At 50.5% G+C, this 16,501-nt stretch overlaps 1 protein-coding gene across 6 annotated transcripts in view; it reads right to left on the bottom strand.

Moving 5' to 3' along the window:
- Window positions 1–11,930: 11,930 nt before the first annotated feature.
- Myo18a (myosin XVIIIA) overlaps window positions 11,931–16,501 on the bottom strand; it is an 86,640-nt gene continuing 82,069 nt past the window's right edge. For all 6 annotated transcript variants that reach the window (XM_032913902.1, XM_032913903.1, XM_032913904.1 and 3 more), the window contains one exon: window positions 11,931–13,183. In XM_032913902.1, coding sequence (XP_032769793.1) covers window positions 13,039–13,183 — 145 coding nt within the window. In that variant the 3' untranslated portion in view covers window positions 11,931–13,038. The remainder of the gene's footprint in view (window positions 13,184–16,501) is intronic.

Raw genomic sequence — 16,501 nt, 5'->3', positions numbered from 1 at the left:
TATACCCATGGTTACAGTATCATTGTTCACAATGACCAAAAGGCAGAAAAGGCCCAGATGTCCATTTACACATGAGTGGACGAACAGAATGCAGTCTGCCCATGTCATGGGGTAGTAGTCAGTCTTGAAGAGATCCCTGACAAGGCTGTGTCAAGGCTGAACTGAGCTCACACCAAGTGAGATAAGCAGAGACAAAAGAACCAATACTGTGCAGTTCCGACCAGCGACCAGCGACCAGCGGTGAGAGCCACAGAGGGAGACAGAGAATGTAGCTTGCCAGGAGCCAAGAGGAGGTGGATATTGTGCTCTGTTTATGGGTCCAGAGCCTTAGTTCTAGAGGATGAAAAAAGTTCTGGAAGTTGGTCACACAGCCGTGTGAATGTGTTTAATGCCACTGAGCTAACCACATACCTAAAATAGCTAAGATGATAAATGTTATCTGTATTCCACCATGAGTTTTAAAAATTCATGTTCTTATGGAGCTGAGGGTGGTAGACATGTAAGCAATGCATGCATGTAAATTGTAGCACATGAGAAAGTACACACATGAGAAGGTGCAAGTACATGTATAACACATGAGAAGGTGCATGCATGCATGTAAACTATGACACATGAGAAGGTGCATGCATGTAAATTATAGCACATGAGAAGGTGCATGCATGTAAACTACAACACATGAGAAGTGCATGTATGTAAATTATAACACATGAGAAAGAAAGTAGATGTATAACACATGAGAAGATGCATGCATGCATGTAAACTATGACACATGAGAAGGTGCATGCATGTAAATTATAGCACATGAGAAGGTGCATGCATGTAAACTATAACACATGAGAAGGTGCATGTATGTAAATTATAACACATGAGAAGGTGCATGCATGTAAATTATAACACATGAGAAAGAAAGTACATGTATAACACATGAGAAGATGCATGCATGCATGTAAACTATGACACATGAGAAGGTGCATGCATGTAAATTATAACACACGAGAAGGTGGCTAGTGCTTTGGGGGACATAAGACTAGGGAAGGACAGGAAACACTGGGAGAAGCTGAGCCTTCCCATGAGTGGTCAAAGGCCTCCTACTGAGGAGTGGATCATAAGGCAAGCCATGTACTGGGTGTCTATTAAAGAACGGTATGAAGTGCGGAGGCGACAGGACTCGTTTGCTAGAGTCTGCATGAAACCCTGGGTTCAGAACCTCAGCACCCCTTAAGCCAGGCATGGTGCACGCCTGTAATCTCAGCACTTAAGAGGAGACAGGAGGACTGGAAGTTCAAGGTCATGCTTGGGAACTTAAAGATGAACTTGAGGCCAGCCTGGTCCTGGTTGAAAAAGAAAAGGAATAAGTCACAAACAAGGGGCCTGTGGTAGAGGTGTCAGATAGACTAGATGCCGAAGGCCTGCACCCTGCCTGTGAGCTCAGCAACTCTCATGCTGACAAAGCTGGCAAGAGCCGGTGGCTAAGAGCATCCCCCTGCTCCATGGCCCACCGCCTGCCTTCTATTTTCTCTCCCCCATCCTCCTCCCCCGCCAGCTGCAGCTCCCCTTCTAAAATATCCAGCTTTATTCAGTTTGTCAGTGACAGCCAAAAGGGGAGACCGATGTCTTGCAGAAGCTGAGAAAGGACAGTTGGGGGAGGCTACTAAACCCTGCCTGAGCAGGCTTAGGCCTTTGTAAGAGAGTCCCCATGTAAGGGACAACTGTGAGCAGTGGGCAGAGCCACTGTGAAAGGAGACTGGGGTGAAGCAGGGGTCAGGTAAGAAAGACTGGGAACCTGCGGACCAAAGGGCCAGTGTGTCCAGGTGGGAGGAAGAGAGCGTTTCTCGGCTGTGGTTGGATGGGATACAGGAGAGGTGACACAGGGAGGCAGAAGACACCACAGGAGAGGCTGCAGGACAATGAGGGGCCTCTGTAATAGCAGAGGATTTGCCTAGCACAGTATTATCTCATTGCTTTCCGTTCGCCTGAGCGCAGCCAGGCATCCCCTCGCGGGCAGCCCCTACATATCTTCAAGATGGAGGGAAATCAGAAGCAATTGTGAAGCAGTAGGAGTCCTCAGGAGGGGCAGCTGGGGTCTGCACAGGCTGCAAGGGAGAGATAAGGGCAACGAAGAGAAAGAGGCCGGAGTGGTTGCCAACCAGACTGAGGAAAACAGAGGCTGGCTAAAAATAGACTGGGCCTATGCAGGGAGGAGAGCCGGGCCAGAGGGGGATGGGGGGAGCCGAGGCAATCGATGCCGCTCCCCACTCTGACCCAATTCTTCATCTCTCAGCCTCACCAAATTGACAAATGAGGTCTTGGTGGGGAAAGACTGGCATAGAGCGGGGAGAGGGCCCAGTGATCTGCCGGGCATTGTGAGGAAAAGAGCGATGCGGCGTGGTCAGTACCGATTCAACTCTTGCAAAGTTTGGTATTCCGGAACAGGCTTGTGAGTTTAAGGGACGTGAATCCAACCTGGAAGAGGCTCAGCTGTCTGGGAAGCCAAAACAGGGCAACCAGAGAGAGGAGCTGGCCTGGAGACACAGGCTGGATAATGACTCCAGGCGTGCCCGCATTTATTTCCCTTCTCAGGGAGAGCGAGCGGTTAAAGAGAATCCCGTTATTTCTCTGTTGGACGTTCTATGCAGCAAGAGGGATTTAGATTAGACTTGAGGAAATCAATCCCATTCGACAGAAGTGTGCGATATTTAAGACACAGACATGAGCACTGTTAGAGCGCACTCTCTGGGTATCTTAGGCATGGGTATCCCTGGGCCTGTGGAAGCTCCAGCCTATGGCAAGTCCTCTGGGAAACTGCTGGGCATAGGGCAATCTAGGATCCTTATTAACCTGCACGATTGGAAATGGGTTGCTAAGTGCAGGAAAGGTGGATTGGATCTGTGGGCTGGGGTGGGTGTGGGGTGGGGGCGGTGTGGGGGAGGAACGCGGGGCAGAATTCTATCACTCGGGACCCGGTGGCATTTGCATAACTTTGAATAATGAATAAGCCCAGCTCTGGGGTTCCTACTCAGCACCGCTCATCTGCATCTTTATTAAGCTTTATAAATGATTCAGCTCCCTACCCCTTCCCTCAGCCCTGCCCAGCCTGCCCCTAAAATGAGCATGGGGTAGCTGATTGCTCATTATTTTAGGCTAGATTTGTTTCACCAACATCCAGTGAGGCATGGAGTGGGGAGGGGGGGGACGACTCAGGAGAGAGGAATGGATCCAACAGGCGAGAGGAGGGGTAGGGATAGGAAGTGCTGAGGTAACTCCCAGAAGGCAAGTTCAAGACCAGCTCCAAGCTGAGACAGGGCACTTACTGACAAGAGCAATGCTTCTTTAACTTGATCCTCCAGTCAACATCTTAAGACAGAGCCATTTCGAAGATTCTCTGAAATGTGCTGGGTTCAAATCCTGATCAAATCCCTTCCTCTTCTTACATCTGCTGCCAAACTCTCAGAAGGCCTTGCCTCAGCCCCAGCTCTGCAGGCAGGCACTGGAACAGGCGAGTACAGCCCCCGGGGAAGTTCTTACTTTTTCCCCCAGGCAGGAATTTTGTTATTTGCTCAACAGAGGAGGGAGGAGGGAATCAGCACTGGTGTAAGACAGAGCAGGAGCGCACGCCCGCACACGCCCGCACGGTGTGTGAATTTGGAGAGGAACCACACCTGTCCAGCACAACTTAAAAGACGTGTGCCCTCCCAGCAAGCATGTTCCTGCTGGCAGCCCGTGCAGCTGCTCGCTCTGCTGGCTGAAGCCTGGGAGATAGATGCATTGCAGGAACCTCCAAGTGCTGGGGGGTGGGGCATTTCTCAAGACTGGTTGCACATGAAAACCACTTTTAAAAGTAATGATGCTGGGGCCACACCTTTAGATCAGTTAAATTGGAATCCTCCAGAGACAAGGCTGTGAACACTGCTTATTTATTTATTTATTTATTTATTTATTTATTTATTTACCTATCCAGTCCTTTAATCCAGTCTGAGTCTTGCTTTGAAACCAACCTTTTTTATTTTTTAATACTGGGGATTGGATTTAGGGTCCCACACACACTAGTCAAATGGTACACGGTTGAGCTGTTCCCCACGCTTACCATTTTTATCATGGGTGCATGCATATGCATGTGAGTGAATGTGGGTGCAAGTTTGCTGTGTACAGAGGTCAGAAGGCCTTGGCTATCTGTCCTCACCTTTCGCCTTCTTCACCACTGTGCAATACTCCAGGCTAGCTGACCAGAGAGCCTCCTGCGATTGTTGTTGGTGCACTGCGCTGAGTCCAGCTTTTGCGTGAGCTCTGGGGATCTGAACTCAGGTCCTTGGTTTACAAAGCAAGAGTTTTACCTGCTGAGCCATCTCCTCAGACTCTAGCCCCCTTTTTCTTTAATTTTTAAGCAGAGTCTCACTAAGTTGCCTAGGTTGGCCTTGAACTTGTGATTTTCCTCCCTCAGATTCCTTAGTGCTTGGGGTTACAGGCCTGATGTCTGTTTTATATAAAACACATGTATAAATATGTGTAAATGAAAACTATGTGGTAGCATCAGTAAAATTTAAGCGTGGGCTGAGTATTCTAGAGTAAAAATCTATTGATCCATTTTCGAGCGTGATAAAAGTATTGTGATTATGCCTTTTTTAAGAGCCATTTTCTTTTCTATGGGGGATCAATACAAAACTGTTTCTTGATGAACCTTTAGATCTGCCATCAACTGGCAGGGGAAGTGGGCAGGCAGGGCACAGTTCACTGTTGATCTCTGTTGAGGCTCTGAGGGTAAAACAGGGTCATTTTATTACACTTTCTACATTTGTTCACAAACAGAAATGGTCGCAGCTCTTTGACACTCAGTGGAACCAGAGCTTAGGAGAGCAGGGACCCAGTAAACCTTCGAGACCAGACCTGGCTTCTAGAAGGGTTTTTCCATAATCCTACATAACAGAGGAGAGCCCTGTCCTCTAATGACCGAGGCCTCAGGCTACATGGGCACAAAAACTTGGTTTAGAGATGTAAACAGGGCTGGAGAGCCAACATCGGGCTGTTGCCGCTTCCTCTTCCTCTCCTCCTCTTCCTTGTACCCACCAGCCTCTACAGCAGTGGTCTTCAACCTCCCTAATGTTGAGACCCTCTAATAAAGTTCCTCATGTTGTGGTGATCCCAACCATAAAATTATTTTCGTTGCTACCTCATGGCTAGTTTTCCTTGTGTTGTGAATTATAAGGTAAGTATCTGACGTGCAGGATATCTAATGTGCGACCCACAGGTTGGGAACTGCTGCTGTAGGGGCTCAGGATCCCATGCTCTGGATCAGAAAGTCTCTGCCTGAAACAGTGCCCTCTCCAGACTGGCTCTTTAGGAGGTCTGACCCCCATTGACTGTCAGCAACTCTTCCTGGGCTCATCTACCTCCACCAGGCAGGGAACATTAACCCTGCTGAGGTCATCAAGGAGGTGAGGAGAAGCTGAGAGCAACTGGAGGGAATTTCAGGCACCAGGCACCAGGCACCCCCACCAGCAGCCTGGGAAGGTCTGTGGCTGTTGCTGTGAGCGGAGAGTCCCTTCCTAGCTGGGCTCTATTTGCATACCACTCCTTTAATGAAACAAATCTCAGAATCTTAAGTCTCTCCGGCTGGTATTGACTGAGTCTCTTCAGCCTTTCCAGGCCACCCATTCACCAACCCTCTGCACCTTCTGCAAGGACCCCTGAGACATAATTTCTTACCCCGATCGGGTGAGTATCGCCCTGTCATAGAACTCAGCCCTGCCCTCCACCCTGCCCTGCCAATCTTGCTCCGTTTGGGTCTCAATCATCTTCTCTGCTCCATTACTTTTCCTGATGGCAACCAGGGGCTGTGGAGTGGGGAGGGTTGGGGAGGGCTGGGGAGGGCTGGGGAGGGCTGGGGAGGGCTGGGGAGGGCTGGGGAGGGTCTGCTTACGAGAGTGTTGGAATCCGGGCGTGCTCATCACCCGCCGCCATGAGTTATTTCAGCATCGATGTTTGTCTCGAGCTGATTATCCCAGCTCCAGAACAGGTGGGGCAGCCTGCGGTGGCTTATTCGTCAGCCAAGGCCATCTGTTCCCAACAAGCTGAGATTTGTAGCTGATTTCTACTGGAGAGCCAGGGGTGGGGGTGGGGAGGGACATGGAAATTGTACTCAGGCCCTGGGGGACCCACTGTCCTTCCCAGACCTTCTGGTATGCCTGAAGTTCTGATGGCCTCTTCTATACCCAAACCTCCCTATTTTCTAGGAGAAACTCCCTGGTCACTTGGTTTGACGACAACGCGCTTTTTCCTTTTCCTCAAGAGGATAAAACAGACATTAGATACACAGATCTATTAATCCGTATGAAGTTGGGTCAGTAAGCAGTGTCTCTTTAGAGACAGGAAAAAAATATATATATGCATATATCTCACACACATGTGTCTCACCATATGACCTTCTCAATTTTACCTTCAGCCCCTTTAACAATAGGAATGTCCTTACCCAAACCCATCACCTGCAGGGCTCCAGGCTGGTCGAAGAGAGAGGCTTGGATTCTCTTCTCCTCCCCACCCTTCCACCCTCCGATCTGTTTCTTTTCCAGTTTCTACGCTCAGGCCTGCCAGCAGATGCCTGCTGCTTTGAGGGCGGCATTCCCTGAGCAAGGAGCCAGGCAGTGTCTAAGCGGTTTTGCCACATGGCTTACCCATCCCCCACCTACCCTACACAGCCGACATCTATACAGGGGAGGCTAAGAAAAAAAACCATTCTTCTAGTCAGACACAGGTCAGTGTAGGACCCTCTTTGGTGTTTGTGTCCACGTGGGTATTGACTTTCAAAATTACAAATTTCATGCTAACAGTAACAGATGCCTTCCTTATAATCACTCACACACACACACACACACACACACACACACACACACACACGAGAGACAGAGACAGAGATAGAAACAGAGGAGGACAGAGGCAGAGATAGACAGACACAAAGAGACAGAGAGCAGGAAAAGGGCGTGTGTTTGACTATGCTGCAGACTGGCCCTAGTACCGGGAACTGTAGGGCTCACCATCCTTCCAGCTCCTTCCCACAGGCATCGGCAGGAACAGAACCCAAGGTCTTATACATCCACTCGTATCTCCTGACTCCCCGTTTATTAGCTAACCTGCATTCTCATGTGTACCTTTTTCTCTTCATGATGGAGCTTTAGCTGGCCTTGAACTCCCTATATAGACCAGGCTAGTCTCGAACTCGAGAAGATCCATCTATCTACCCATCTCCTAAGGGCTGGGATTGAAGGCATCCTCTACCACAGCTAGCTTTCATGTGTAGTGTAAACCATCTCTCTCCCTCCCACTTTCCTTTCCTTCTTCCATTCTAGGGATAGAACCCACGTGCTGCATGGGCCAGACGAGTGTACCGCCCAGCTACATCCTCAGCCCCAACCCGCCTCACTGTTCTCTTGGCTTATTTCAGCAGGTCCTTGTGAGCAGAGGTCCAGTTCTTATCTGCCTGCTTGGGGATTTAAGTACACGTGTATCAGGAAGAGATGCCCGTGTGAGCCAATGTCCACGGTGGCGCCTCACAGGACGTGCCCTGCTGGCACAAAATCTTTCAGAGTACCTCCCACCAAGGTTGCTTTCCGTGACACAGTAGTCCCCGGGGCTAGACTCTGCCCCAGGACGCCAATCTGCAGATGACGCCTGGCCCCGGGGTTAAAGTGAGACACTAGACCAGTTTCGCCACATATGGTTTTTATATGTCTGGCTGTAGTGGTTGACCTGTCTTTTAAAGACTTACTGTTTCAAAAGCCGCTGGCTACATCTTCCACATAGCAGCATCTTTTTTTTTTTCTTTTTATCTCCCTTTTAAAAATTTTATTCCCCACTTTGAAATCCCCTAAGCGCCCTCTCTTCCCCAAATGCATTTTCTTCTTTCCCTAATCTAGTCAGATGGTAAATCTGGCACAAAACATATAAAAATTTATTAAAATGTGGAAGCTCTTTGACTCTTAAGTCACCTCAAATATAATTTGCCTGAACAGTGTCAAAACTTAATATCCTTTAAAACATTTTTTTGATAAAACTGTCATCGCTGACTTTTGATATCAAAAGCAAATTCTATCTGCACATATAAGTATTCTGCTGGGAGATTTGTGTCACCAACTTCAGTCACAAAGCACACTGCGTCTCTGGAATCTCCCTTATGGATGTGACCCATCAAAGGAGCATACACTGCAGAAAACCCAATTTCTCTGTAAAATTCCTCCTCAACAGATCTAGCATCCTTGTTAGCGCCAAAAGGGCTATTGCCTTGGATCTCTCTCTTCCCCGATCAAATCATAAGAATGGTCTGGGTTGTTCTGTCGTACCATCGCAAAATTAGATGAAGTGAATATTGCTTAAAATATGCATTCTGTGCCGTGCGGAACTGTTACTCGTACTGTTGGCGCAGTGGGAGCACAGCACAAATGTGATAATGTATCATGGGGGGGAGGTCTGAAAATTCTAAAGAGCAACATGAATGTGAGCTTGGTATTTTGTCCTTAAGTTGCCAAAAGCATTTTCTTCCTCGGGCCGGGTCTGGTGAATGCTAAGCACATGAGGACCTGAAGAGGCTATGACAGCGGTTCCTTCCCTTCCTGCTGCTTCTGCATTCTGACAAGCCTCGAATAGTTCTGGCCAGCTGCTGGATCCAAGCAGAGGACCTTGCTGACATCACGTGAACCTCAGCTTCCTTAGAGGACAATGACACTTAATTGTGAGGCATTGTGTCAGCCAAGGTGTAAGGGCGGGAGACCCTGTACGATGCTCAGGAGCATGGTTACCTCCCCCCAAACAGGTGATGATCTTGGAAGCACCACCCGCCCGCCCGGTCCATCATTGCCTCAGCTCTCCCTCAGACTTTTAAGAAGCCTTAAAGGGGTGGGAAACTGCTTCCTTGGACCTTCTGATGCTGAAATCGTTAAGGGGCAATGCTGAGCATGCTGGCAAGACTGTACACTCCAGACCACTCTTGTATTTGATCTGGGCAGAGTCAGAGCACTTGGGAGGCAGAGGCAGCTGGACCTCTGTGAGTTTGAGGCCATCCTGGTCTGCATAGTAAGTTCCAGAACAGCCAGGGCTACATACATAGTGAGATAGTGAGACACACCCCCCTTTCTCTCTCTCTCTCTCTCTCACACACACACACACACACACACACACACACACACACGGGGGTGGGGGTGACATATACATGGTCCTGCCAACTGCTTAAGGCAGAGCTAACACAGCCTCTTATAAAAGATGTGGCTTAAGCTGGATGGTGGTAACAGTTAACTCTGAACTTAGGAACTGAAGGTTCTTGCCAGCAACATCACCTCACTTTACAAATGGGGAGACCGAGGCAGAAGAGTCAGACCCTTTTCCCAGGTTGTGGGCCGTTTCCTGTTGCTATTTTCCGCACTGGGCCTGTGGGAAGGCAGCTACCCCAAAGGCAGAACAAGTCCCTGTATCTGGCGTGCCCCTCAGCTGGGAGGTTTAGAGAAGATATAGCCCAGGGGAAGATGGAAGCAGTATGAGGTAGCTTCGAGTAATGGGCGGGGACAAATTAGCATAGTCTGGTCTGACATGTGTTGCTATAGAAGAGGCTGTGAAGTGTTCCAAGTTCCGGAGAACCGGCTCTGAGGAAATGAAAGGGGAACAGAAGGGATTAAGGTTAGATTTAGGACAGCACTTTCTCCCAGGGATGATAATGTGGCCTTTTATTCAGTGACCAAGGCTGGCTGTGAACTCATCTCCTGCCTGTCCCTCCCACTCCTGAAGCTTTTGGGAATCCATTTTCTATTCCCACACAGCCTGCTTGGAGGGCGGGAAGCAAATGAGGTGGTTGACTTTAAAAAGTCCTCACTTCAGGTAGGCGCTCCTTTTCCTAGACAGGCCTCCTGGGCTCTTTGCTGAAAGTGAAGACTGCAGCATTCAGGCTCTGGGACCCTGGGGGAGAACAGCAGTCATGGCATCTCTTGCAACATGCTCCCTGCCAAATTGATTCAAATTGGCTTGGATATGAACATATGATTAAAGGAGCTGCGCAATTCATTTATCAGGAGAGATTAAAGAGCGGCATCTGCGCAGCCTAGCTGGGGGACAATTAAGGAGCAAATCGCTAAGTGTCTGTGCCACCAGGCACGGGGGCGGGGCTATGGGGGGAAGGACAACTGGGATAATCTGCCAAGAGGACTTGAGGACAAAGGGAGCAGTTTGGGGGGTCACCGCCTGATGCTGCTGTGTCTGGGCACTATGGAGGGGTCCCCCAGAGCGTTGGTCCCTTGCCTCTTAGTCTGGAGCCAGAGCAATCCTACAGGCTGGAAATTAGCAAGGAGGATAGAACTGGGACACAGGGTGGCTGTGAGACGGGCACAGGGCACAGGGCCAGTGGCTTTGCTTTGTGGAGTCACAAGCATCTTAGGGATAAGAGGTACTGTGTGTATTTAGGAGCTTGGAGAGTTCTCTAGGTGTAACCCCAAGTGAAGCCAGTCTTTGGTGTCCCTATGGGCCTCAGGAGTGGGAACCAAGGGAAGGAGGCACTGCCCTTGTAACCTGGGGTTGGAGGGTTGTGGGAACTGGGAGAAGCATTGGTCATGGGGGCTGTGAACTCTGGCTTTCCCAAGCCGCGTGTGACATAACCATTGCTTATCCCTGTCTCGGGACGTTTTGTAAGTTCTTTCTTTCCCACGTATGTCCTAGCAATAACTACCCATGGAATCATTCTTCATGAAGCCCTTAGCCCCAAATACTGTTCTGAGAATCCTTCACATCTCCCTCTCCACAAAGGCATTCATTCTCTTTCCGTAGCTTGGAAGAACCTTCTCTGCCCTTCTGCAGGGCCCTTGCTCCCATCCCTGGAGGACAGGCACTGCAATTTCTCCTCTTGGGAGGAAGCTGATACTTACCAGCAGGTGTGGCATATGCCCTGAGTGTCCAAATCCTCACTGGGAACATCCCCGATCTGAAAGGACTCCATTCGCAGCACCAGGACCATGCCCAGGCCACCACAGCCAATGAGAGCAACTGTCTCGAATGCTGAGCAGATTGACTGACACAAGCTCCCTGACTTGAGAAAACATTCTTGCCCACCCAACCGATCACCGGGTATGCTAGTTTACACCTGTAATCTGGGGGTTAGGGAGACTGAGGCAGAAGTGTGAATTGGAGGTCAGCCTGGGATACACAGTGAGACTTGGTTTTAACAAACAAATATAACTTCACTTTCAGCGCCCTTTCTCTTTGTTGGAGGGCAGGCACCTTTGCTCTAGAAGGACCCATTTTCTAGTTCTCCCCAGCTTGTTTTGGTGGTGGTTTTTCCCTCTCTTGACTTTCCAGTCAGCAGACATCACCACAGCCTTTCCCGCCCACCTCCTCAGATCATTTAACACCTGTGGAAAATATATGTAGACATAGATAACGTTCAGAGTAGGAGGAGAAGGGAGAGGAGGAGGGAGAGGAAGAGGGTTCTTTGGTTTCTTCCTCATCTGCATGAGCTGCCCTCTAACTTTTGCAAGGCCACGGAGCAAGGCCACAGTGTAGCTCAGGCAAGCAGGCAGAGACTGAGCCGGCATTTAAGGCAGTGTTCCCAGCTGAAGTTTTTTGTGAGCAAAGAGGGCTGAAGAACTGAGAACGTGCTGCCAATTTTTGATCAGTCACCTTTGGGGTGACTAAAGTTTTGAGAAAGGGTTGGGGACAGAGCATAGCAGAAGTAACCTGGTAACTCCACTTGCCTCAGCACAAATGTGGGGGCTCTGTCTTCCTTAATGAATCTCCTCACCCACTATCTCAAGTGACCTGCCAAGGCTCTGGGAGTGACACTGGCCTGGTCCTTCCATGTCCTTCCAAGGTGGTCCTTCCATGTCCCCATCAGAATCCCACCTCTGCACCTGCCCTGGGACCACCCTGGATCTCCCCTGGGCCTGAAAGGATAGGCAGGGAAACGTGGCCAGGAAGGAAGGGGCCTTTTATTTCCTATATCAATCAGGTCCACAGGGAGAGCACAGCCCGATGAGTACAAAGCAACTGCAGAAGGGAAGGGGATGGTAAAAGGGTCCAGCACCAGGTACTGCCTTTGGGCCCCCAAATCCGGTGAGATGGTCAGGATGACCTTTATGGTAAGTGGCTGAGACGTCCAGACCACTTGCTGTTGTTTCTGGGAACAGGGTTATGGGCAGAAGAATGATGACGGAGGGTTAGGACTCTAGTCTGATAAACAGACCAAAACATCTACCTTCCACTGTGCCCACCGCAAGTCCTCGGTGCTGAATGAGCGGCCAGCGATAACATGGTCAGAGGAAGGCAGTGCTGGAAGCCACGGGTGGGTGCAGGCGGAAGAGATCAGCTCTTAAATAACTGCTCATTGCACTTCATACTCCAACCAGGCTTGCTCGGCCCAAGCCAGAAGCACCCAGCTGCCATCCTCGCCACCCTGCCTCGTAGGAACCAGGGCCCCAGCTCTGCTCACCAGTGTCGGCTGGCAGCAGGCTTCACCAGAAAGAGCCTCTGGAGAAGTGGAGATGGAGAGGAGATTCCCAAGGCATCCCACAGGGCCCAGCTGCAACCATGGCCCCTCCTACTCTCAGGGATGCAGCTGCATGGAGGTTTGGGTATTTAAATTAAACAGTAAAAAGACAGCAGGCACTGAGAAGAGAAAGCCCTGGCCCCAGCAGAGGGGAGGCACTGCAGCTCCCTCCTGACTCTTTCCCATGGGCCCAGCCACTTGGAGCGGTCCAGCAGGTAACCTATCCACCATCCCTGAGCAGGAGGCTGAGATGGAGGTCCACTACGGGCTCCATGAAGTGCCAGGCCACCAGACATGGTCCTTAGTGGCCCTGGATGGGAGCTAAGAGCATCTGAGGCAAGAGTGGAGACTCTCCTGGCAGACTCTGCTTCCCCACCTCTTCCACGTGGAGCCGTCAGACACCCACAGCCTGGGAAGTTCCCGACAGAAAGCCGAGGTGTTTTCCATGCAGATCGGCTGTCAAGTGGGGGCAGTGGTACCCCTCTATTTCCTGGTAGAGGCTGTGGGGTGGGAGGGCTGAGCCACTTCCCAGGCTATGCGTTGGTCTCTGTCAGCTTGGCCTCTGTGTCACTGTCACTCAGATAGTTGTGGGAAAACTGGGGTCTGGAGATGCTGTCCACAGGATCGTGCTCATCATCCGACGGGTCGGGGGCGAGGGACTTCCAGTGGCTGGTTGGGCTGCAGGGAAGAGAGGAACAGGGTCAGGGCCAAAGACCACTTCTACTCCGGGCCACCAAGTTCTGTTCAAGCACTTCAAAATCCAAATGTTCCCAGGTCAAAAGGAGCACACGGTTTGCGGTTGGTAAGCTTATAAGACTACCATGACAGGAAGGCTGGTGGCAGCAAGGACCAGGCTTCCATGAACCTAAGAAGCACGTTCCTGGCTCCTTCCCCTGAGAAGCTTGCACTGAGTCATGAGGGGGACTTGGAGTTTTCAGTTCCCTTGCTCAGATGCAAGCAGTCTACAGACCACACAGACGAAGTGTCCAAGGGGGAAACTCTCAGGCAGATTACTTCTGGCAGGATCCCAGGTCTGAACTATTTCCCTTACTCAGGGTTTCCCTGGACCTGGAAGGCTGCTGTCCTTGACCATGGCATCCTCTACTGGAAAAGGAATGGAGACTCAGGACAGAGACAGAGGCTGGCAAGATCCGTTTGAGGACGGGCCAATGGGAACAGCCCTCAGCTCCTTGGAGTCTTCATCAGGCCCCTGGCTCTAGAAGGCTGTCCCTCCAAAGATAGGAAGAAGCATTATCCCCTGGAGGGAGGAGGATTGTGACATCTAACAGAGCAGACAGGACCACACTGTCCTGAGCCTCCCGCCTGTCCCCACTGTCCCTGAGCACACACAGTACAGTCTAATGTCACTGGAGAAGGCACAGCCCAACATATCTTTACCTCCCCTGGTGCCCTGGCCCCAGCTTCGTCCCTGGAGCATCTGTGCTCCAAGAGACGAGGGATACAGGTCCTGATAACCTTCCACTTGGACAAGGAGAGCATCTGCAATTGCTAGGTCTACTGTACTGAGAACTAGAAGCCCGAAGGTGGCCCTTTGCTTACTGGTACTGCTTTACAGCGTTTCAGGTTTCCCTGGAAGTAGCAGTAGAGGTGTAGAAGTCCTTGGATCCTGCAGTCCTTGGATGGCCCTTTGTGGGTCACATATCAAATGTCCTGCATATCAGATAGTTACATTACGACCCACAGTAGCAGCAGCACTACAGGTATGAAGCAGCAGTGAAATAATGTTATGTTTGGGGTCATCATAATGTGAGAAATTGTATTAAAGAGTCACAGCAGTAAGAAGGCTGAGAACTATTACCTTGGACTCACTGTTCTGCCTTATTCTTCCCAGTAACGTATGCTGAGAAAGCCGCCTCAGTGGGAAGAAGCCCAAGGTCACGGCCAAGACCTAAACCTGAACTGAACTTCAGCCTTAGAACACTCTTGCCACTAGATTAGACAAGAAGAGAACGAGACCAAACCTAATGTCTCCTGCTGGCTGGAGGAGCAACTGGGGTGTGTAAAGACAGGTCTCTGTGTCTCTGGCAGAAGGGGAGAGCCTGGGAAAAATATATGTTCAATTATGCAAAATGGCTCAGCAACGGGGCAGTCTGGTTAATAGTTATCGTATTTCTCATGAATGAATTACCATTTTTAAAGGAAGGAGAATAGCACAAAACACACTTAATACAAACTAGACTGAACACAAATGAGTCTTATTCTGATGGGCCAGAAGCACTTAAGGCCTCACAGCATCTCCAGGACAAAATTATAAAGCTCAGTACTAACTGTGTAACGCAGAAAAGGGAGGCCACTGCAGCCCCGGGGCTGTTTCAAGTGGGAGCTACCTGTTTTCTTAACAAGGGATTTCCGTACACCCTGCGCTAAAGGTTTGCCTTCCAGCTAAGGAATGCCTGCCTTTGAGGAGAGACAGGGGGTTATTCTGTGAGCAGAGGGCATGAGCAGATGCCAGGGCTGGGTCCAGATGTAAATGAGGCCCCGTGTGGCCCTGTGTGGCCCCGTGTGGCCGGTCCTTCCTCTTTCACAGGTGGGGCTCCAGACTCCATTCCCACACCCAGATGCCCAGATAAACAGCGGCCATGTTGCTCTAAAGACACCTCAAGGAAGCAGAGGCAACCAAGCATGGGGCAAACTCTGTCCTTCGCTCTTCCCTGGGCTGAGCCGCCACAAGATCCCTGGCCATCTTTCTTGAGCTCTCTCTGGCCAGTCTCCATATCTACTTTTATTGCCACCACCATCAGACACATCCCTGTCCCCAGAGCAAGAGTCAGAGCTGGCAATTGGAACATTTTAACTAAATTGTTTAAAAAGCTTTCCTTCCCCACAAGCCAGTGCTTCCTGCTCCGTGCTGTCACAAACAATTTGGTACACAAGCTAATTCCTGCTGGGAAAGCCCAGGGTGACAACACTGTATTCTGTGTTTTGGCATTCTTCACTGGTCCTTAACCCTAGGCGGGGCTCTGCCCCCCATCTTCTTTCTGCCTTTGCATGGTATCCCTCGCTGCCCATCCCCCACACTTCATGGTAGTTGGCCGGGTTCTTGTTGGAGGCCACTCTACCATCACTAAATCCAAGCCTCGTAGTGGCACAGCACAGGGTTTCAGGACCAGTTAGCTCTTTCTGTAGACAAAAGCAACTGACCTGTGGGTGAGAGGGGGCTGCAGAAACAGGGCTTTCTGTCTTAGTCGCTGGGAAATATGACTGGGCGCTAGAGGGATTCAGGTATGTAGTCTGCTAGTCACCAGGCAGTCAGGGATTGCCCAGCAATACAATTGCTTCCTTCTGGGAAGAGGTACAGAGGGACCTTCCCCTTCACCCATCAACTGACTTCTCCACCTAGGGTCTTCGTAGGGCCTTTAGCAAGGCTAAGCCTTGAGGCTAAAAGCACTGACCAAATACTTTGACTCCTGTCTTTTCTCCTGACACTGGAGGCCACAGACACTCCCTGCTCTCTGCTGAGTACCCTGAAACCCCATGGGAAAAGCAACAGAGCTGAGACCAAGGAGTGGTCTAGCTTGGGCCTGAGCTGCCATAAGTCAGGTCTGGTTCCAAGCTCCATCTCCACACTCCCACTTCTCAGTCACTTCCCCTCTCCCTCCCCCGTTTCCAAATGGACAAAGGCAACTTCCCTTTCATCGGATGCCCCACGGCACAGCATGCAACAGGTGTGTTAGTTCACACGCCTGGGAAACACATGTGGCACCCCAGGTGGCTGCAGTACAGGGCTGTGCCTCCCAGGAAGCAGCAAGTGTGCCTCGTGCTGAAAATGCTTCCCACCATCTCACAACAGGGGTGATTCAAAATGTCACCACCCACCAGGGAAACTGGCAACAATGGAACTCCAATGATTCAGGCTCTGCCTCTCTCTGGTGAAGATGTGGGCACAAGGGCCTGACTGCTGCATCTCTTTCCCAGCCCCACGGGGAGAGGAGCTGGAGGAGGCAGGCGAGCAGGGAGGAGGCTGTCACTCAGCAG

This window comes from Rattus rattus, chromosome 9 (assembly GCF_011064425.1).
Source record: "Rattus rattus isolate New Zealand chromosome 9, Rrattus_CSIRO_v1, whole genome shotgun sequence".
Taxonomy (NCBI): Eukaryota; Metazoa; Chordata; class Mammalia; order Rodentia; family Muridae; genus Rattus; species Rattus rattus.
Note: the sequence above shows the minus strand (reverse complement) of the source record. Positions and strands in the feature narration are given on the sequence as shown.